The sequence below is a fragment of the Lepidothrix coronata genome, unplaced genomic scaffold (genome assembly GCF_001604755.1).
Source record: "Lepidothrix coronata isolate B3197 unplaced genomic scaffold, Lepidothrix_coronata-1.0 Scaffold70, whole genome shotgun sequence".
NCBI classification, from domain to species: Eukaryota; Metazoa; Chordata; class Aves; order Passeriformes; family Pipridae; genus Lepidothrix; species Lepidothrix coronata.
Genome location: NW_016690250.1, coordinates 226,659 through 249,960, shown reverse-complemented (window position 1 = coordinate 249,960; position 23,302 = coordinate 226,659). Strand labels below are relative to the sequence as shown.

General features: G+C 40.1%; 1 protein-coding gene across 2 annotated transcripts; it reads left to right on the top strand.

The window, feature by feature from the left end:
- Nucleotides 1-10,515: 10,515 nt before the first annotated feature.
- On the top strand, nt 10,516-14,485 carry NDUFAF4 (NADH:ubiquinone oxidoreductase complex assembly factor 4). Of its 2 annotated transcripts, none has more exons than XM_017818736.1 (3): nt 10,516-10,677; nt 11,391-11,488; nt 13,648-14,485. In XM_017818736.1, the coding sequence occupies exons 1-3, from the start codon at nt 10,551-10,553 to the stop codon at nt 13,942-13,944; spliced, it is 522 nt and encodes a 173-aa protein (XP_017674225.1). In that variant the 5' UTR covers nt 10,516-10,550; the 3' UTR covers nt 13,945-14,485. The 2 variants fall into 2 exon arrangements, with proteins under 2 accessions (XP_017674225.1, XP_017674226.1); XM_017818737.1 differs by lacking the exon at nt 10,516-10,677 and adding an exon at nt 10,859-10,919 and having other exon boundaries at nt 13,648-14,476.
- The last annotated feature ends 8,817 nt before the right edge of the window (nt 14,486-23,302 follow it).

The following is a 23,302-nucleotide window of genomic DNA, read 5'->3' as shown; positions in this document are numbered from 1 at the left end:
AAATCAGAAATTCAGACACAGTTTTCTAAAAGATCCATGTTTGCTTCCTCAACAGTTTGTTGGACTGGTTAGGCTGCATGCATGGTGGTCTGTAGTATCATCACTAGAATCATGATGAAAGACAAGAAACAGTGCTTCATACACCAAATACTAGACAGACTGCTTACTCCATGCGGCACAAGACTGGCTGTGTTTTGAGAAGAGATCAAATTTAGGTAAACTGATTTTCACTCCATCTGGTAGGTATGGGAATAGTTATGTATATATGTATTTTTGTATGTATGTATTTGGAGCTGAATTTCTGTAGCTCAAGGATTTTTAACAGGTATGTTAGACCAGAACACAACATATCTCTTTTCATCACTACAAAAAAATCAATGATATGATGTAACAAAAAAAAACCCAAACGCCAACAAATCAAACATTGAATGGAGTATCTGATGTATTCACAGACTGACAGTTAACATTTATCTAAAGTTTAAGTTAAATATGTTAAGCTTATTTTGTATAAAGAGCAAGAGGAAAATCCTTGGTGCATCGGTTGGAAGTCCTGTTCTTGTCATTGACAAATTAGTAGAAATAAAATCCCTACATTAGATACCAAAGTCTTGAAACCCCTAAGCTGCTTTCAGGATTATGATTGTACTTGAGGAAGATATATGTGCTATGCTTCTTACTCACCCTCTTAAACAAGGGGTATATGAAAAGAAAGAATGAAATATTACGCAGCAGTTGAGTGGTGGCTTTCAGGATCACCATTTTGGACTTACCTACATTCCCCATAAGTCCCATTTAGGTCCCCAAATCCTCTGTTATAGATGGTTCTTGGACTTTCACAGCTGTGTCTGCATTTGACACCATGTAAAAAGTGTATAAAAGTACCCTTATACCTCTGGGTTCTGTAAAATTGAACACACAGAAACTGCAAGGACTGTACTAACAAAGCCATCTAAGTGCCAAGAAACTGAAAGGCAGTATGGCTTTTGAATAACCCAAAGTGGGAAACATAGCTTGTACTCTTGTGATTCTGCTTTTTTAGGGTTCATCCCTTTATGTTATTAAAAAAAAAAAGAATTAAAAATGTGACCTGACTTAGATGCAGACAAGTTTGTCCTCATTTATATTTAAAATCTTTTTGCTAACATAGGTATCTTGGTTGGGGTTACACAAAAAAACCCACCAATAACAAACATTTATCATAGCTGTTTTAAAATAAAAAAAAGAAAGAAAGTACTGAAGTTGCAATTTTACCTGAGGCAAAAAGAAAGCTACTTTATCAGCACACTTTTGCTGAGTACTGCTAACAGGCAAGGATAGTATCACAGCATATACCTATGCTGTTCTGTTCTATCTTCAGGTTTTGGCCAGGTTAGCTGTTCAGCTAACCTAGCCAAACTTGTAGTGAAACAGAGGAGTGCTTACACAGGTTACTAATATCATCTGAATGTGACTGCAGTAAGCATGAGCTGTGGTACAGTATGTGACACTAACGGGCAAGAAGGGGTGATAAAGATTTATACATATTGATGTGGACTTCATGTGGTAACTGACCCGAGGGCCAAAGACTGCTCCTTGACCTATTTTGTTTGATAGTTTATTCAACTCATTTTTTTTTTTTCAGATAGACAACTTTGATTGAAAAAAAAGAAAAGAAAGTGAATGGTTTTCTGCACAGGCAATAGGTTGAGCTGTCTTACCATGCCCTTCTTGCAAGGGGACTGAGAGGTGGCTACTAGCAGAAGGATTCTCCTTTAGAGACAATGCACTATTAGACTGCAGCCTTGAATTGCTCCTGGTAAGCACACAAAAAAGGTAATTGAAAGTAATTTCAGGATGATGGATTCCACTCTGGGAACCAGGCACCTGCCTACCCAGATAGATAGCAAGTTGTAATGGTGCAGGAGACACTAAAAGGCAGACCGCAACTAACTTTCAAGAGATATACCTCTGATTTATGGAAAACTCTAAATCCTATTTAAGGTTACTTCCATTACAGCTACAGTCAAATACCTTTCTTTTTTGTTTTAAATTTATTTTATTTTTTTCCAAAACAACAGAAGTTGCTGCTCAAATCATTTACCAGAATGACAGGCCTGGAGTGGAAACTGAATAATCTGGTCTGAAGCCAGGAGGGTTAGGAGTTGTCTGGGGGGGGTCACTTTGTACAGCTGAGATGAAGAGACAAAAAGCTGCAGGAAGGGAGACAGATTATGGAAGTTATTAAATGAAACATTTGGCTTATGACAGCAGGGGCTATAGATGGCAATAGACCCTCATGTCCATAAAAGCAACAAAAGCATACAATTGTGTGTCTGTGTACATGTGTGTGTGAATGTTGTCTGGTGGGGGTCTGACACTGAGTGTGAAAACTATCTCCTGTTTCCTGCTGTGTCCGGATGAAAAAAAAAGGAGCTTTTGTGTATAGTTTGAAAGGAACAGAACTCAAATGAGCAAGATGCCTTCAGAGGAGTCATTGAAGCCATCTTCTGTTTTGCCCAATGGAAACAACCTGGAAAATCAGACACACTGCCTAAAATTCTAACATAAAAATAAATATTGTTGCCATTTAACTCCCAGTCTACAGGGGCAATAAAGAAAATACATGTGTGATACCCTCTGGCAAACACACATAATTCATTAATAAAATGCTAAGTTGTAAAAAGTATCAACATCTAAACCTTTCAGAGTTAGGAAACAGGAATACACTTCCATAGTTTTTCATATTTTTTTTCATAACAGCTTTTACTTATACATTTGCTTACTATACTTTAGCCTTTTACCCTCTATTTTCAATTTATACACTGAACTACAAAAAAAGAGAAGCACCTTATTTATGCCTCAGAAAGACAAAACATCTGAAAAAAAATTAACTTTAGCAAAAAGTATAACTACTGTTTTAAAAATTGTAGTGTTACTTTCCACCCCATTTTCTAACCTATATCAGGAAATTATGGAAGAACCTGAAATACATGTGGATGAATAGAAAGAACAAAAGGCAGTGGTCAACATCATGCATTCATGAAAAGGAGAAAAATGTATTTTGCCTTCTTACTGGTAGCTGCAACAGTCTGAACTGTAACGAGTTCATTTTATGAGAATATCCATGAAGAGTATGCTTGCAGTCTGCTAGAGGAGATCACTGGCATGTGCCTTTCAGTACTGGAAGAGAGATTCTGAGATAGATGTTGTTTTGTCTCCACATAAGCATCTATAGTTCTGCTTCTCTGCCCCATGCCCAAAGACAGAGTATGGTACATCCATAGGGGTGTCAGAAAAAAAGAAAACACCACATTGTTTTAGCGATTAACCATTACAAGATGACCCATATTTTACAAAGAGATCAAGGTATTAAACAACAAATAGGTTACCACATTCCCTCTGATGTCTGAACAAAAGGTGAAAGAATGCAGGAGCAGCTTGCAGAAATCTAAAAATCTCAGTTGTCACTGGGGTGAATTTCCCTATGCTGCAAACAGAGATGCCCTGCAGGGGTCCTTTCTACAGTCTTACAAAATTTTACAGCAGGACAAAGCTGGCCCCTGTTACAAACCATTGAAGGGTCTGGCAGTACTTCCAGCAAGAGAAGCTTTGCTGCCATAATTCGGGCAGACCACCAAAAGACATTTCCTCTGGGTTAACTCAGTGTATGGAGTTATTTAAAGTCTCCATCATCCACAGGCTGAGAGGCCTGCTACTTGTAGGTACAGCAGGGAACCTCATCTCAAGGCAGCTGTTAGATGCTGAGGCCTGGTCCCACAGAAAGGTGCTCAGAGGGATTTCTGTCAGCAACTTACTGGAAAAGGGTCTAGCAATTTTCTGCATGTGAAATTTACCATTTGTAACCACTCATCATTATAGCTTTCTGCGCAGAATTAAATTCCTTAATTCGTATTAGAAAAACATGAGTCATCCTGACAAACTGTTTATCAACTAAAGAAAACTTGACCTTTTTCAGCATTTTCTAGCCCCAAAAAGTATGCTAGTCCATACAGAGTTCCTGATCTAATGCTTGAGAATGCTCTTTTCACATTTCATTATGCATATATGAAACTGTGGTAGTTTCATCATGATCCCAAAGACATCTTACATAAAGAAAGAACTCTGCCTTCAAGGAGTCTCAGTAAGTCTGAGTAATAACGCTGGAGCTTTGAAGCATAATTATGTCCTTATTATATAATCTAAAAATGAACTTTTAGTACATAGAGGTAGTACTTCTTTAAATATTTGTGGACCACTTTAATAGTCTATTTTAGTAGCCCCCAGAGCAACCTGACAATTACATATTTAGCCACTGTATCTCTCTATATAATTAGTAAATGTAACTGTTCAAAATACATCTGTGTCCCACATGCTGCCCCCAGATTTTTTAATGCTGTGGAAAGAAGAGGCACACTAAAGGGCTCTCTAGCTTCAGTAATGATTTCCACTTGAACTCTAATACTGGTAGTTATGTGTTAGTATTGTTGAAACCTTTCTTGTTTCTCTATTGCATTCTCTACCAGCACAATTTGTATATGTAATCCCTCAGGTATATGGTGACGCATACAAATGAAAATGAAAATGCTCAGAAAACCTGTAGGAAGAATGTAATTAATTTTCTGTATTACTGTACATAAAGTATAGTATTTAGAAATAATGCAAAACTAACTAAAATAATACAGCATTATTTGTCTTATTTATGTCTTCCTCTGTGACATATATTTATGGGTACTTACTGCATTAAGTGTAGATCAAATCCTTCCCCTAACAGAAGCCTCTTCCAACTTTAGTGTAGACGCTGGAATCCGTGGCAATGGCTTGTGGAAGCAGCCAGGAAGTATGCTTCATGTGTGCCAGGTAGATTTTTAGCTACTGTATGTCTAGAAAAATACAGGTACAGGACAGGGATTCAAATGCTACTTACCCAGCATAACACTGATTAAGCCATTTAGCTATTAAACCGCACTGTAACTTCTCCAGCTTCTTAAGATCTATATATAAGCCTTCTTTAAGACTGAGATATATATAAAATGGTTTTAGAAGTGTTTGCTGAGGTCATTTTGGCTTTTCCATTCTGCACAAAATTTGGCTTTTCATAGGTAAATAAAACATATTTCAAATTTTTATGTAAAGCACACCCGCAAAAACACAATTGGCAAATTGCAGAAGGATGCAATTAAAGTGTAAATGAAATAAATAAAACTGGTTCTGCAACTACTTATAGAAGCATGGAAATTAAATGACTTGATACATCAAGTCACAGATAATAGAACTAAGTTATAAAGTTCTGTATACCAAATGCATCATACCTGTATAAATATTTATGCATCATCACAAATTAATAACCATATGGAGAAAATATAAATATCCTTTATGGAAAAATATTACATTATTTTAGAAGAAATATATTACATTATATGTACCAGCCCATATAGGTTATATATTTGTTACATATTTGTTATGTGCTATATTTAATGAAAGAAACTCCAGCAGATAGCCGATAAATGGATTCATAATATTAGCTATCTTCTAGACCATCAGATAGCTACTGCAGTGGCAGTGCAGTAAAATCATGGCTACTGTTAATGCTTCAAGTCAGTACAAAGGATGGTGTTTGTCTTGGGTGATGTTGGTGCACCAGCAAAGCCAGCACAAGGTGAGCCAGCTACCATTCCATTCCACCCAGTTTCTTCTCACTATTGGTTCACCTCCTCCTCATTGGAGCTGGTACAATCATTTCTGTCATTGCTGGAGTGAAATGGTCAGGGAGCAAAGCGCAAAGTCTCGCAAACCAACCAACCAATCAACCAACCTGGCAGCAATACAAGTTCAAGGTATTCATACTCCTCCTGCCATCTGCCTTTTGCTTTTCCTTCTGTGTTTCTGGCAGCTTTCTGTGGGACCAGTCAAACCATCAGTAATTGATACAGCTTAGAAAAGTTATGTGAGTTTCTTTCTTTATTAAATCAGACTATCTATGTGATGTTGTTTGCTCTGAACAATTCCTACACTCCCATTTTGGCAACAGAGATGAACTGAAGCCAGGGTTACAAGAAATAATGAGGCTGTCAGTTGTCTCAAGTAGTATTGCCACTAAGAAGAGAACATGGGGAACTAAACCCTGTGAGTAAAAATGAAGGAAAAATGCGAGCGTAATTGCTAAAATTAATTCGTTCCAGTACCAGGCTGGTTCCCTCTCAAATATGCTGGCTCCTACTGTGCATTTCCAAGTCAAAGTAACCTGCTAATTGAGATAGAACAATCAGATAGGAAAAATATGGAAGATGATGTCAGATATATCAAGCCACAGGCAAACAGAATTTAAATGCAATATCTGAAATTAGTATTATCTGACAAGGACTTGTCTGGACTGGTATGTGACCCTGTAAGGCTGAGCTTGATCCATTCGCCATAAACGTCATCCACATAAGCACTTGACAAAAACTCCTTTAAATAAAGCACTGCAGCCACCTAGCCTTGAAAACATGCAAGTGTTCAGGAACATTCTGATCACAAACTGGAATTAAGCAAAATCCTTCCATGTACTTGTAGACACTTCAGAAGCCAGTAAGAGGTGGATCTGTTGAAGCCAATAAGAGTAACAAACTGAATTAAGTAACAGAACAACCAGAAGTCACTAAAAGGCAACAGTGATCCATCAGTGAGTTCGTCTCTCGAGTTCATCTTTACAAGGCTGCAGGACAGTAATTTTTGCTTGGCTCATAATCAATGCTTGCTAATGCTATGTTCTCTGGTTCTGCCTAACACTGATGAGATAAGGAACAAAAGGATCAATGCTCTCATTGTGTTTACTGGGAAACCAGTAATCAGGACAGAGGACTCAATTCCCTGAATCCTAATTATACATGAATTTGCTCAAGTATCTATTTAGACTGGTGTAAATTATGAACAAACAGCAACAAATAGACGAGAAGAGAAAAGTGTCAGTGGCAGAAAACGTGGACAGGATCAAATATAAACCTATGCTGCTGCTGTATAAAGGCACTTCTAATTTTCCTCTGCTGTCGACTGCTGTGTCAGACCACAAATCATGTAGCAAACCTCACCTGCCTCTTCTCAAAAATTCTCAAGTTGGGCATCCACTATGAAAAAAAGACTCTTATTTCATTGAGATTACCTGCCCATCTGGACTCATACTTTGATTCCTGATCTTCTGAACAGTAAAGACAGCAAAGAAACCTTAGAAAAATGGTTTCTTTTTATCATCTTAGCAAAACAAGATGATAATGACATTCCTGTTCTCTCTCCTCTAAAGGGAATTTTCAGTAGGTCAATCAGAATTTTGATGTTAGTTAACTACCAAAATTAATTTCTGATTTTCCATTTAGCTACAGAACTAGCTGAGAAAGAAAAAAGAACACAGCATATAATCAAAAACAGGATGAAAAATGGAAAAGATTCAAACAATGGTCACAAGTGTACTTTTTATTTTCCAGGTGCACAATAGCTTTAAAAATTTCTCTTTTAAGAGGCGTGAAAGGATTGCAAGGAGATCTAGTGTGGCAGCCTATGACACATGTATATTGTGCAAGTTACAGTATTTTTCTCTGATGTGTTTGGTGCTGTCCAGTGTTGAGAACAGGCTACTAGTGTACATGAGCTCAGCTGGATAGTCTGTGTTCTTGTAATGGGCTGTTTTGTTAAAGAGCTACTTGACAACCAATGTATTTGTTATTTTTAAATTCCCTGAAAAAATTCAGACTCCTAGCTCATGAAAAATGCATCCCTTCTGAAATACTACCTAAACTGAATATATACACATTCATTTTTGAATAATCACACTTACAGATACTTTATATGGAAAAAGAATCCAAGTTCGTGATTACTGATATTTAATATCAGCAAGGTCACACTGGTAAAATACCTAATTAGCAAAAAAAAAAAGTTTTCCATCTCAGTTCTTCTGCTTGTTACAGTCTAAGAAAGACTCTTCAAAATAAAATCTTGTACTTTTGATTCTTCTTTATACATGAAAAGAACAGCCTTGTGCCATCCTCAGTGATAGGAAGTGACAGGCAGAGCATGACATCACTCTTTGTTTTTAACTGACTGCCTTCTGGTGAATTTATTTTGCTGTCAGTAAATATTATGGCAGTGTTAATCACATTCAGGCTTTAAGGAGACAGAAGCCTTGTGCTGAGTTTGACCCCAGAAATTGGCAGTTCTTAGCTTTTGAAGGGAGAATCTTTTTTTCCAAATTTGGCACAATGGCTTATCCGCAGACAGATCAATAGGAATGTCTCAGAGAAATGCTAAAGTACACATCAAAGGTCTACAACCTCCAAAGGCATCCATGTGGATTCTTCCACTGTAGCCACACCAGACAGACTCAACACTTACAAAAGCATCAAACCCTGTAGTCAAAAACACAGGTTTATTCTGCAAGTAACTGATATTTAAGGAAACTTGTCACCAGTCTGACTTCAGCAGCTTTTAACAGCTTCCATGTTCTTCTTATCACTATATCACTTGTCTTCTTAGTATCATTACACATGCAATGTCCAAAATAAGATAGGGTCAGTAAGTTTATTACCAGAGAACAAATACATATTTCTGTCCTCCTACAGATAGTGAGAGTCTTTAAAATAAAGAAGTGAAGAAACTGCACCTTCATGATGCCCAAAGCGAGCAGGGATCCAGCACAGACCATGCTCATACTACCTTGTCTCCACTGTCTTTCTAGATCTAGTTGGATTTCCTCATCCACCAACTCGTCTTTTGGCTTCCCTTCAAGGAAAACACTGTCATTTATTAATCCAGTATTCAAGAATGCCGTAACTTTAATAAATATCACATCATAATTGTTATTACTAAGTAGTGCTACTAGTAGAAGACCAAAATCTGAAAACACAAGTTTTGCATGCCCACAATAATAAGAACAACTAGATAGATGCAAGGGCAGAAAATAGGTGATTTCCACCTAAAAAAAAAAAAAAAAGAGTATAGCGAGAAGTCTGGTCTCCTCTCCGTCCTTCACTAACACTCCCGCTCCAAATCACAGAATCATAGAATCATAGAATCAGCTGGGTTGGAAGGGACCTCTGAGATCATCAAGTCCAACCCTTGATCCACTACCGCTGCGGTTGCTAGACCATGGCACTAAGTGCCACATCCAGTCTCTTCTTAAAAACCTCCAGGGATGGAGAATCCATCACTTCCCTGGGCAGCCCATTCCAATGTCTGATTACCCTCTCTGTAAAGAAATTCTTCCTAATATCTAACCTAAACCTCCCCTGGCACAGCTTAAGACCATGCCCTCTTGTCTTGCTGATAGTTGCCTGGGAAAAGAGACCAACCCCCACCTGGCTACAACCTCCTTTCAGGGAGTTGTAGAGAGTGATGAGGTCTCCCCTGAGCCTCCTCTTCTCCAGGCTGAACAGCCCCAGCTCCCTCAGCCTCTCCTCATAGGACTTGTGCTTGAGTCCCTTCATCACTTCATGCCTTAAGTCTGCAAACAGCATATACACAACTTAAAGGAATTACTTGTTGACTAAATCACACAGCAGCTGGAATTAGTAAAACACTAATCTCTTTTGGTAAGAGACCCTGTGAGTCCTGGTTGAAACAAGTGGTCGACCATCAGGCTCTACTGTTTCTTGCATCAGGATAAAAGTCCTTAGTGTTGCTCTTTCTGCTTTCCTTTCTCTGAGGATTCTGTATCTTTCCATGCTTTGCTTCTTGAATCTATAAACTGTTGATTCCATCTCAACAATTTTGATTCTGCCTACAATTTTACTTTTCTTATCTGGCATGGCTCAAGGTTTCTTAGTACGTCCTCTCAAGTCTTTCTCGCTATTTTTGCAGAAGTCAGAAGAAAGGTTAGTTGATTGGGCTGAAAAAGAGGGTCTGCACCCTGATGGCATTGTGTAGCCTACAAACTCTGAACAGTACGGGGGAATTGTCCCGATTTCCATGTGGAGTAGGTCTTCCAGATGACATCTTCTTATAAAATTAATTTTCTGTTACTGAATAGACCAGTGAGATGCTTATAAGGAAAGGCTACACACGTTAACGAGAGTGTAAGGCAGAACATCCCTACATATTTCCACGTTATCATTATCCAAGTAAAAACTTGAAAATACTCAAAAAGCGGGTGCGACATGTTATGTACACCGAGATGCCTCGGTGCGGTTACGAGCCGAGCCGCAGCACTGCGCTGCCTCACCGAGCGCATCTCCACACATTAACAAAGGGCGACAGTCACGACATGACGTAGCCGACAGCTCATGCGCCACCCGACAACTCCTGCGCCCGCCGCCGCGACTGAGAAGGAAACTGTGTGCCAGCCCGCGGCTTTGGGAGCATTCCCGACGGGACCCGCCCGACCCCGGCTCCCCGGGGGCTCCGGGCACATACGCCTTTAGAAAAGCCACGGCAGCAGCAACGCGGCCCCGGGCCGGCGTCCGCCGGAGCGCCATGAAATAAAAAAGCGAATCGTCTCGTCCCTAGTTTTCGTTTGTCTCTTTGCCCGGCGTAATCCGCTATTTTCTTCCGGTGCATTATTTTCTTCCGGTGCATTCGCCGCTGCAGGCGCGGCGCGGGCGGCGACGATGGGCGGGCGGGTGACCCGCGTTTTCCGGACCTTCAACGTGGAGAACCGGGCCCGCCGCGAGATCAGCAAGGAGAAGCCCACGCCCGCGCCGCGGCACCGCACTGCCCGCATGGACGCGGCTGCCGGCGGGGGGCGGTGTCCGTGGGCCCGGCGCGGTGCCGTGGCGCGGGCGGGGGAGGGGAGAGCGGGTGCCGGGTGCGGGGGGCGCGGGCGAGTATGGGGCGGTGCGGGGCGGCGGCGTCGCGGCGGGGCCGGTGACATTGAGAGCGGAGAGCGCGCGGGGCATGCCGGGAGCCGCGGCGGCGGCGGCGGGGGTGGCTCATGGGGCAGTCCATGGGGAGGCAGCTGATGGAAGCGGCTGCTGGAGGTGGTTGCTGGGGGCAGTTGCTGAGGCCGGTTGACTAGGGCCGTTGCTGGGGGCAGTTACATGGGGGTGGTTGCTGGGGCAGTTGCTGAGGCAGTTGATAAGGGCCGTTGCTAGGGGCAGTTGCTGGGGTGATACTGCAGATCTGTACCCAGTGTGCCACAAGCTTCCCACAAGCGTGTGCTTCCCACAAGCGTGTGCTTCCCACAAGCGTGTGCTTCCCACAAGCGTGTGCTTCCCGCTGTGCTGTGGCAGGTGACCGGGCGGCACTGCACTGTGAAGCAGCATTGTTAAAGCCAGAGCGGTGGGGAGAATGTCAACTTGCCAAGAAGGCCTGTACTTTTGGAGGAGCCATGCCGTGCCTTCTGGGGAAGCAGTGAGCTGGCAGAACTAACAAAAAGGAAACAATTTGACTCAAATCTGTCTTTTCTCCTTTTTTAATCCCCCTTCCCTTCTTCTCCTCACTGCCTTTAGATCAACCAGAGATAAAAGAAGAAATTTTAAGAAAGGACGATAGGCTTCTCACATTGCTAAAAGATGTTTATGTCGAGTCCAGAGATCCGCCAGTACAGGTGAGTATGTCTCTTTGTAGGAGCCATACCAGCATCAGCTTTGGGGTCACCAAAGTCAGTGCAAATTTTGTGTCAAGAAAAATGCTCTATCAATGCCTAAAAACTACCTTATTTTAGTGGATAAAAGTGGTGGGTTTATTACCCTTATATACATCAGTAGCACTGACTGTACCTGACCCTGTGTTTTGAACATGTGATGGACTGTGATTATACAAGGTTTTAAATGCTTACAGAGTCTTCCTTTTTAACATTGTGTTGATCCTGTTTTGTTTTTTACTTAAATTCTCACTTGGGCAGTTGTCCAACCTTTTGCAAAGACACAAGAATTTGCCAGAGATTGCTTGTGGCATTGCAAGAAGAGATTAAGACTGCTATGGCAGCAGTGATGTGATAGTGGACAAAGATGTTAACATTTTAATGGAGTCTTTAAGTACTGATGTTCATGTCATATAGCGCAGAGACTTTTTTTTATCTGGCTGATGAAGTGCCTTAGGTTTTTTCTGCTTAACCTTACGGCTTGTATGGTTATCAGTTTCTTTATTGCCAGGTTGCAGTCTTTGACTTGGGAAGGCAAAATGTACTCCTTCTCATTCAGTAAAATGCAGACTGGGGTTCAGTCTCCTGTTTTCCATCATGTTATGTTATGGCTTGTGCATTTTACTTGTTGCATTATTGGACCACTTTATTCCAGCTACTTTATTCAATAATAAAATTTTTATAATAATTTTTAGAATCAGCAAAATTCCTAAGTCTCTCTAATTTGCCACTTACATGGTATTCAAGTCTAAAAATATTTAAAATGCAAACAAATTTCTTCAGTCTCTCCCTGAAGTTTCCATTTAATCTCTATCCTTAATTTTCATCATAGAGGATTGTACTTTAATATTCAAGTGCTAAAGGTCTAATTTCAGTATCTTTCAATAAGCCTGTCAAGAGAGCTTTGAGAAAAAGCCAAAACTGGAACAAATCTTTCCTTAATTCTGAGGTTGCTGCCACATAAGACTTGCTCGTTTGTGTCTGCTTGTAGTTGTTAGGAAGAACATGATTGATGTGTAAGCACAGAGATCTATGGGCAAAACTTACTCCAAACGCTTCCTTCCATTCCTGATGTCACACTTTGTGCATTGTGTACATTATGTGTACCTACCTCTATGTGTGTTTGGTATGTCTGTCTGTGGTAGGTGGAAAAGCACCAGCTCTAGAGTCCTGAATAGGCAGATGCCCAGAGACAGATCATTTAATCAAGACTTGAAAAATCATTCATTATCCAGGCATAGTTTTAGCACAAAGTAGAAGGAATACATGGAGGACAGATCAGACGTTCTCTGTAGTTTAGAAACAGACACACAGATGTAACATCTACATCAGTTTTCTCAGCATGTGAGTTAATACAGGGTGTTTGTGCACCAGTCAGTGGCTGTGGACTCTGATTACTTTAAAAGTACTTTTTCTTAAATTTAAGAAAGATTTAATTGTGTCCTTTTGTGTGTGTGTGTGTCATTCACTAGTAAAATCTTAATAAAAGGCAATATGAGGAAACCAAAATTGGTTTGGAAATTACTTGAAAATATGAAGGGATCTTGGAGAAGAGACTTTGTGTGTCTTCATGCTTCAGTAGTCATGGCAGTGAAACTCTATATGGTGCTGCAAAATAGTTTCTTTTTGTCCAGGAAAGCTTGTTCTCTAGGCAAAGGAAGGAATATTTTTAGTAGCAAAACTAAAATTTGAATATGAAAGGAAGGGGAGAGAGACTACATAAAAAAGTTTTCCAGTAGTATCAGAAGGATACCAATTTGTTATATGATTTTATTTTTTTTTGTCCCTTGCAGTGAATCAGTACCAAGTATTAGGTTATCTGCGTTTACATTTGGCTACCAAAGTCTGTAGTTTGCTTTGTATGAAGGGCTGCCAAGTCTGTACAACACGTAGAGTGCAATGGATGTGATACTTTTCAGCATTTGGTTGGGAGATGACATGTAGGCAGTTGTATGTAGAATGGCTGTGAAAGAAATTACAAGAAGCAAGGCTGGCTAAGATTATTTTTTTTGTGAAAATGAAGAAAGCTTACAGGAATTGCCATATTTAGGAAAACAGCTTTGCTACAATATGCATAGTAAACAGAACTGTTAAGTTCTTTTTGTTTTCCTTCCCACAATTAGGTAAAAGATGGAGGTGGAGAACATCTTCCGTGTAAACAGGAGGAAAAGAGACTTACAAAACTAGGCAATTTGGGAGCTCTAGATGTTAAGAAAGTTTCCAAAGGCAAAATTTCCATTGTGGAGGCTCTGACACTTCTTAATAATCATAAACTTCATCCTCAAATATGGACTGCAGAGAAAATAGCAGCAGAATACAGTCTGGAACTGAAAGATGTCAACTGTCTTCTGGAATTCTTCATTCCTTTCACCGTGCAGGAATTTCCTAAAGAAACCAAAAAAGCTATAAAGTCAACATAAAAATACTTGCCAAAACCTGGTGTGATCTCACTTGTGTCTTAATTTTACTCTTAAGTATATTCAGTGTCTGAAAGTTCAGAGTCGGTAACATGTTGTGCAACAATGCCACTTCCTTATACCAGTGAGATGTATTCAAGCAATTCCATTCTGTATTGGATGGCTTCAATGAAATGCAGCAATTACAGTTTGTAAACCAGAATATGACCAGTAAGTGGTATGAGAGCATGTCACACAGTTCTGATTATCCCATTCAAACATTACAAGTTCAGTTAAAGCACTTTACCTTAACATTGAAAGATTGCCTTTCTTAGCAGAGACTTCCTGGCCTGCAGCTAAACAGGTGCTCTGCAGGTGTTAGCTCTGCAGTTTCATGTTGCTGTGTTCTTTCAAGGATTTGTTGCCAAGGTGTGTGTATATGCAAACAGCTGTCTTTCTTTTGTATAAGAATGGAGTAGTAGTTATACTTTGTAAAGAAGGTTAACCACAAGATTTGGGAAATTCAGCTGTGTCAACTATAAAATAAAAAGATGAATAGCAAGAAGGCCTCTTTCTGGTGCTGCAACAGTAATGGCTGATACATAGCTCCTTTTCTACTCTATTCTGATTTAGCTTAAATACCTGCACCTCTCTAGGTGCTGTCAGCCAGGGAATTTGTAAAGAGCAATGATCTTCTAGCACCTGCCATGGTCTCAGCAGTCCATGGCATCTGCTGTATGAGAAATAATGCTTCATGTTAATAGGTAGCTGTGCAATTTAACTGGATCTACTAATTGGACCCACTAGTAGGTCTTTTGTGAATATGTGCCCATCCTGTTACAACAACCCTTTTTTTTCCCGTGGAGGCATTGTCTAACTGACCCGATGTGGGCTAGGTCAGGTCATGTCTACTCACAGCAAGTTACCCACATACTACCAGACTGAGGATGAACAGCATCCTTTCCAATTGTTCGTAAAGGATGACACAAACTGTGAGGTGGTAGCGGTGGATTGTAGTCTTCTTGATGCTATGACTGTTTAGGTCTGTGTCGGTAAGAAGTTTTGCACTTACTGTAGTGAAAAGTGGTTCATGTTTTCCAGATAAGCTGGGGCAGATAATCAGAACTGATATTTAAAAATGCATTATGGCTGCCTTCATTCAAAACCCAAAAACTTAATTTTGTGTGGCACTAATATTTCTAGAGCCCATCACCAAAGAAGGGGAATTTATTAAAAGGATGTAAGTTGGTACTAGGCCTACAACGTAACTTTCTTTTCAAGAACTTTTCTGCCTGGTCTTAGATTTAGAGTCTGGTAAATACTTTAGCAAGAAGATGATCAGCTTTATTATTTCACAGCAAGATTCTTTCCCCTTCTCTCTCGGAGTTGGAACACAATATTTACAGTACAGTTTGCCAGAGTGTATTCGGGGTTTTGCTTGATTCACTTCTGAAGTACATAACACTGTACCATAGTAGAAGATGACACCAAGTGCATTGTATAAGAATTCAAAATTGTTAGTCTTTGGATGTGTGGGGATAGGGTTGTCATTTGTCCTGTAATATAAAATGGGGTACAGAGCTGCACTCTGAAACTAATGTATCTGGGTTATGTACAACACTAAGATTTCTTTGCTTTGCACTCTTATTTTATAGAATGTTTTAATAGAAATACTTCATTGTTTGAATCCTGTTCATCCTAATGTAATATTTAAGTAATATTTGGAAAACAGCTACGGAATGCATTTGGTGCAGATATTGTTGCTGTTATTATTGGACATGCTGCGATTTCCTTCTTTAAAAATGAATCTTTTAATTATGGATTGGAGTCAATTAAAAACACACCAGAACTGGCACCAGACAGCAGTTTAACCATGCCCCCCTGACCACTGTGATATGTATTTTGGCATCTTCTGTCTGCCTTTGTGAAAAGTCTTGTAATGTGTCAGCACCATGACAGTGTCCTGTTTCATGTTGAAAGTCCCCAGAGGCATTATACTACTGCACTGCTTACACCCTCAATAGGCACATGCTTTGGGACATTTGATGCTCATCATGTTCAGTGCTCCAGCCATACCTTCAGGACAAAATCCTGTCCACAAATGTGATGATTGCAAAGCTATTCCCTGTTTCTCTGCAGCCAGGCTCTCTTCCTCAGAATGTATCATCCACAGTGGGAAGCAGAGGTCACAGCAAAGTTGGTCTAGGGATCCATCTCCCTGGAAGCAGGTAAACTGGTGGCCCAGAAGGCTCCTCTGGAGCAGGGAACTTCTTTGGCAAAGGGCGCTCACTCCAGGAAAATTAGATGCAATGCAGTTTGTCAGCACACAGATTCTTCTGCTGGTCACCCGCCCCACCTGCTGGGCAGTGTCAAACCAGCACTTCAAAGGTAGTGCTGATTGTACAGGATCATGTAAAATCTGTACCATTATCTATCCAAATTATGTACAGTCTGAATGTTTAGCTTTCACTGTGTCTTCAGACATGGAGCATTTTAGTTGTCTGAAGCTTACAAGGAGAGCCAGAAGCATGGATCTTTACCCTGGTGGGAAAGCCTGTCCCTGATCAAGCACTCTCGCTGCTACCATCTTGTCCTGTGTCCGCTTATTGACCACAGCAGGTGTGTGTGCTTAACACACCAGCGTTCCAGTGACTATGTATTTGAAGATAATGCTGTCTTTAGAGTTGATGTCTGGGATAAGACTACTCTTACTGTTCCGTCTTTTCTGGAACTACTTAGTTCCTTTTTTCTGGTTTCAAGGGACTCTTTACCCATCAGTTCTCTTGCCTGCTTACTAGTTTCTAATTGGAATAATGGTATTTTCTTTACCCTTCAGACTTGATTTTGTCTGTGTTCCTTTCTGTCTATATCCCTTTCCTACAGCTGTTTGGCTGTCAGCTTAAGGAGAAGGCATTCTTCAAGCAACTGTTTTGAAGAGGCAATTATGAGGAATTTGTGGGAACTCACAATTCAGTTTTCTGGTACTCATATCTGAAGAATTTTTCATGTTTTGTTGCCATGCATGCAGTGCATTGAAATGTAGCTTAGGTCTTTTTGGCCACCATATAGGATCATTGCATTTGGTAAGGAACAACCTGTCTCACTCAAACTGCTTTTTTCTTGTGGAATTAATGTAAAATGTATATTAAGTATGAGCTTTGTAAGCCTGTAAGGGATTTGTTTCATTTCTTGTGTAAATGGCACACGGTTGACGAACTTCTTATATGTGGCATTATTATACCAGTTCTCCAAATGTCACTGAATAAATTCCAGGCTCCCTTGGGCACTGATACAGAGTGAACACACAGGGGCAGGCTGAGCCTTATTGGAAAATGAGGGTTACATTCCTGGTGAGAAATAAAATTTATTTTCTTCAGGGGAGTTCCAGCAGGTATACTGGAATTCCTGGCTTGATTTTTTTTTCTTTTTTAAAAAGATTCTTTAGGGGGAGTCTAGTAGCTCACTTACCCATATTTTCTTGGACATAGTCCCATTTCTCCAGCTTTGTTCTATCACGAAGTCTATTCCTAGCCTTCTCCAGCCAGTCTTTTCTGCTATGAAAACTTCATATAGTTGCACTCTTGCTCTGTACTAGCTCACATGCAAATGTTGGTTGTATCCTGCCCTTTCAGTATCAACAACCTATTTTATTTCTGCAGAGCTCTCTTGCCTTCTAGGAGTAGCACACCTGCTGAGGTAAACATGAGAGGACTGAGCACTTGTTTTGCTCTGCAGAATTTATGAATAGGACAGGTTTTCAAAAGGAATGTAGCTTTTACATCTTCAAAAGCTGCTCTTTTGGGATATGTGAACCTAAGTCATCTTTTTCTGTCTCACTGTATATGTATTAATCATAGCTTGGTTCTTGCAGTCTGATGGCAAGATAGCAAGATTGGAACTGTGAGGCAGGAAAGTGTTTTAACTCTGCTTTCCATGCAGGTTAGTCAGAGGGACCTTCAGTACAAAAAGTGATCTTTCTGTAGCCTTTCAGCACAGGAACTTGTCTTTTAAGCTGCCTCTTTTTACTCAAGGAGAAAAGAAAATCATGTTTATATGTGAAAGGTGTGTATTGAACTTACAAAATGGAATTTCTTACTTCTGTATTGAAAAATGGAGTCAAAGCTCAAGTAGTCATAAAAAAGGATCAAAATGCAAAAGATAAAAAAGGTGGCTGTCTCACCTTGTTCCATGTGAGCATCATAAGTCTGAGATTGCATGAAGCTTCATGTTTCACAGCTCTGTTCTGCAGCCCCTTTTTAAACAGGATTTTTCTGGTTCTTAATTAAGTGGTGCTGGTGTTGAGCTGACAGGGGAGGCCTGACCAGAGCAAGTGAGCTTCAGGTGCAGACAGGTTTTGGCATTTGAGACTGTGGCAGTTGTACACCAATATGGTATTAGCAATCAAAACAGCCTGCCAGTGCTGTTATTAAATCTGTTTCTAGCAATCTACAAGTCTAATGAATTCTGTAACCTTTCACAGTTTAGGTACTGGTGGGTTGTTATCAGAGCTAAGTGTTTTCTGCTGAAAAAGACTGATAAATCCCATGGATTAAATTCTCTTGGAAACTTAACCTTAGTTTTCTTGGTCTGAAACAGAGGCTGAGATTTACACAGCAGCAGTGTCCAGTAACAATACTTTATCTCCTGTATCGTGCTGGAGGGAGAGCACCGTGGTGCTCCTGTGGCTTTGCAGTGTGGAGCAGGGTTTGATGTGTCTACTGACAGACAAAGAATTAAAAAAATAAGTCTACCAAGGTGGTTCTTCTGTGACAGTGATGCAAAATCCCCTTTGGGTGTGGGTTACTTCAACTGCTGAAGTTCTGTCTTTGGATGAGATGTTTTGGCCTCCTGACTGGACTAATGCTGCATTACCCTGGAGGGAAGCAACTGGCAGGATAGACCCCATAATCATCTCCTATAAGGATTCCTTGCATTGGAATGGAAAATGTGTGGTGTCTTGTAGGAGTGAGGCCACTATTTTTAGTAAGCTGAGGGAAGTGATGGTGTGGCTGAATGAATTTCTACTTTTGAAATAGTCATTCAGCAGCACCCACACCTGCGAGCTGGGATCATGTAGGGACTGAGGGATCCCAATGATGATGAGCTGCACATGGTGCTGGTGAAAGCTAGATTCAGTCCTGCCAAGGGCTGCTGTAACTGGAAGCCTGAATGTAAAGTCACAGCTGGGAGCTCTGGTTAACACAGAGATTGGGGCTCTGAAGAAAGGACAACAGACAGTGCTGGCAACCTGGGTGCAGCTGGGAGTGCAGAGCTGGTTATAATTGCCTGTGTTGGCAGCAGGAAAAAGAGATAAAGGTGGAGTCTTCAGAACATTTTCTCTGACTCTTTCGTTAATTATACCGGGCTTTGTTCCCAGGCAAATCATCACAGCGTGGTTCATAACTCAAGGAGTTTTGACTCTGCCCATGCCATGCATTGGGTGCGAAGTAGAGGCAGGGCAATGAAACAGGGGCAGAGCACAGTAGGCCTGGATGGTCAGCTCAGCTGCTGTATGTGTGGGAGTTTGCATTGCAGACGTGTCACACTCCATTGCCATCTGTCCTGGTCTGTGGTGTTTGCAGCACAGCACTGTAGGCTAAAGGATGCTACAGGCTTGATGGTTAAGTGTCTCCTCTTAAAGTGGGGTTGTGGATTTGCATCCCCCTTAATGCGAAGCAGAAATTGAATGCTAGGTAGGAGTCTATCTTAGCAGTATCCAGGCCCCCTAAAAGTTGTAAACTATTGATCTCATTTTAGTTCCATAATTGCTTTGCACCATTAATTTCCTTCATGAGCACCAAGAGTAGCAGGGCTCAAGTCCATCTTGGTGGGGCTGAGGTGGGGAAATAGTAGGGGCTACAGCCCAGTGGGCACAGGAACGGGGCTCACTGCTGCTCAGGTAGGGAAGCCTTGCTTGTTCCTTATCACCCTGTTCCCAGTGCTGCAGCCCACTACAGCCCACCTCCTCTCTTTATGCTACCTAAGGCAATTTTCAGACCACTTTATGAACCACTTTAATTCATCAGCATGGCAGAAAACAAACCAAAACACGTATATTTAAAAACTGAGAAGGAGAAACAGTCTTTACCATTGTCAGCATCAGTGGCTACCCTTTGGCTGCAGCCAGCACATATTCAGCTTACTTGTATTATCAGCCATGTCTACTGGGAGAAAGAAGTTATTAAAATTCGTTATGTTTTTCTTGCGCAAAATTTAGGGGCAAAAAGCTGAACATGCAGAGGTACCAAAATGCTTCTGTGAAATTTTTGAAATGCATCATCTCCAAAATATTTGATTTGGGATTGGAAAAGCATATTGTAAAACCTGTTTTTTTATTTGTAAAAACATATTTTGGTTTGGTGGTATGCAATGACATTGATTTCTAAGAACAGTTCAAACAGTATGCAAAGTATTTTGTTCACCAAACAATACACCAAAGATACTCCTCGCTTTACCAAATAATGAAGATTTTTTTTTTTTTACTTTAGTCAATCTCAAAAACAAATGCTAAGACTTTTGTTAAACAAAAGTTTGCCCCATACTAGTTATTACCATTCCCACCCTTACCTAAATCCAGTCCTCCCACTCCCCCTGCTACTTTGTTGACAATTATCATCTGTCAGGTTTCTAGTCCTGTTTCATAGATAGGCAATTAATTGTGTACAATGAGCAAGGCTGATTTACTGTCTACCAAAGCTACAGTGAAACTGGAATAAATAGAAAGCAAGTGCATTGAATAGCAATGAATCAATGTAAAAGAGGCTACTGAAGATGTCTTCAGGAAGAAATAATACCACACTCTTAGCCTTGCTTCTCCACAGAGGAAAGTGGGAATAAATTTCATACTGTGTTCTGCCTTTCTCAATTAGCTGTCACCAGTTAAAGATTTCCTTTGTGGGAATGAATTCACAGTTGTTGTCACTTAACAAAGATAAATTCTATCAGCTCACTTCTGCACATGCAATACTTCAATATTAAACCCTTTTTATATTCCAAAGTTTTCATTAATGTAGCAATTTGAGAAAGAGCCATTTTTCTTGTGACTCTCTTAATAGGTTGACATTTAATCATGGTTTCTTAACCCTTTTAAAATAAATGTACTGTTGTGTACATTTGGAATAAAAAATATTTGAATTTCACCATGGTCACATAGCTAAAATTAAAAACTGAGAAGCTGCTACTAAAACCAAGTCTGTTCTTTCAACAAACAGCATAAATACCTGCTTGTGATGCATAGGGTACGGGACATACATAACTCTCTAGCCTTCAGAAAGCAATGAAACTGCAATGTTTTGGAGATACCCTAAGGAAAAACCATAGTTTTACTGACAGAGCACTATGGGAAACCCTTGTTAGATTTTTAGCCTCAAAATTTTGTGTTTTCTGTCATTCTGCTGCTGTGGAACCAGTTACAGAATTCACCCCTTGCTACAACATCACGCTGTAGCACAATATGTTTAATTTTGCCAAAAAAGTGTAATTAGTTCTCAGCTATGAAAAAAGGCTGAACTCACTGTAAACCATGCCTACTCAAATCCTCTTGAGTCTGCTGCAACCTCAAACAATACTTTGAGAAATATGAACTGCTTCCTCTGCCTTAGCTGCTATACTTCTGGAAATGAAAGATGAAAATCTAAATGAAGTTAAAGTCAAAATGCTGAATATATTAATACAAGTTACATAGGGTTCTTGATGTGCTATTAATCCTTTCTGTCTTGAATTTAACCCAGACTCCGTGACAATTTCCCTTGGTTTTAATTTTTAACAATATGAAATACCTTTGCTAAAATAATCTTTTATCCTTAGTGGAATGATAGCACCTCCTTTGCCTTTCCCTGCACAGATCATCTCAGCTTCCTGAATGAGGGAGGAAATGGTAGATAAATAGATTCAAATGTCAGGCTGAAGAATGTGTCATGAAGGATTTTCAAATGCTATGTCCTTTCTACACTAGGCATTAGACATGGATACGTTGCATTTGTGGAGTCTTGATCAAAGGTTTCTTTCCAGTGGAAGACAACTTGAATCTGAACTAACTTCACATGCTGCTGGTTTTCAAGTTATTTTCACGATTAGGAAAAATGATTACTTAAGTGATAAAAATCCAGTGTGCATTTCAATTGGTCAAACCGTTTCTATGGTTGCAGAGTGGTTATCTAAAGATTCAGCTGAAAAAACATGGCTTAAAGATGAGAAAACAGCTTATCTGTTGCATCCCTTCACTAGATACACTAGACAAAAATGGAGTTCCAGGCTGTGGAGGAGATACTGGCAGATGGTTTTGTTGCTGAATCCTTGCAAATAACCCCTCTCTGCAAAAACAGCTGTTCCCAAAAGCCCTGGCGATGCTGCAGGTGGCCCTATTTTTGTTTAATGTTGTTAATTAGCACAGCTTTTAACTGTCCCCAGAGATTTATAAGAATATCATTAAATTTATGCAGGGGACATCTCAAGGGACCTGTTTGCATCATTTGGGAAGGTGACTTACCAGGATGCACCTAAATGTAAACTATGAGAATAATATTTGTTTTGTCTGTGTTCTGCAAGGACACTTCACCTCATAGCTCTTAGATAAGTCATCATACAAAACATTACTTAATTTACCGCTATGTTTTTCTCTGGTTTCCCATTAGGAATAATATTATCTTATTTTTTTCCTGAGGTTTGCTAGCAGCAGAGTTGGAATAAAAAAATTATAGTTATGAGAAATTAATCTTGACTTTTCCTAGGCATGCTTTTTTCCATACGCATCTCTTGCCATGCTACAATAATATTTCTGTTTCACTTTTTAATTTTACTTATGAAATTGCGGATTGTTAGCAGCATCTATAATGTCTGCAATATTTTCAGAGCTTGTCCTTATTGCATCAAGGTTATACAAAGACAATCACATTGGAATGATGAGTACTGGAGTCTTACTGACCTGCAGGACATAAATGACAATTTTAACAATGGCTGGGCAGCCTCCAAGTCAACTGCAGTTAGCCATCTAGACATCTGGGATCTAATGGGACAAGGAATGATTTTGGAAGAAGAACTGAGCATTTCATTTGGGAAAGAGGAAGACCACTTGCTACCTCAAAACATTAAGCACAATGTTGTAAACATTTTTTAATTCATAGGACCAGAGAATAATTTAGATTGTAAGGGAATAACGTATCTTGTGTGGTCAAACTTTGAATACTTCTAAGGCTGGAGATTCCACAATGGGGGCAACCTGTTTCAGTGCTTAACTGTCTTCAAGGGAAAAGTAATTTCTTTATGGCTAGGCAAAATTTCCTGTTGCAACTTCTGACTATTGCCCATCGTTGTTCTGCTGGAAGAGTGACTCCATATTGCTTATGCCTAGCCAAACATCTCTCAGCATCACCAGAATATTCGA

Excerpts from the sequence above, each read along its gene's own strand:
- NDUFAF4 (XM_017818736.1), top strand. The coding sequence starts at position 10,551 with ATGGGCGGGCGGGTGACCCGCGTTTTCCGGACCTTCAACGTGGAGAAC. Across the intron at positions 10,678-11,390 it reads CCGCATGGACGCGGCTGCCG|ATCAACCAGAGATAAAAGAA; the intron begins GCGGGGGGCGGT and ends CACTGCCTTTAG. Across the intron at positions 11,489-13,647 it reads CCAGAGATCCGCCAGTACAG|GTAAAAGATGGAGGTGGAGA; the intron begins GTGAGTATGTCT and ends TCCCACAATTAG.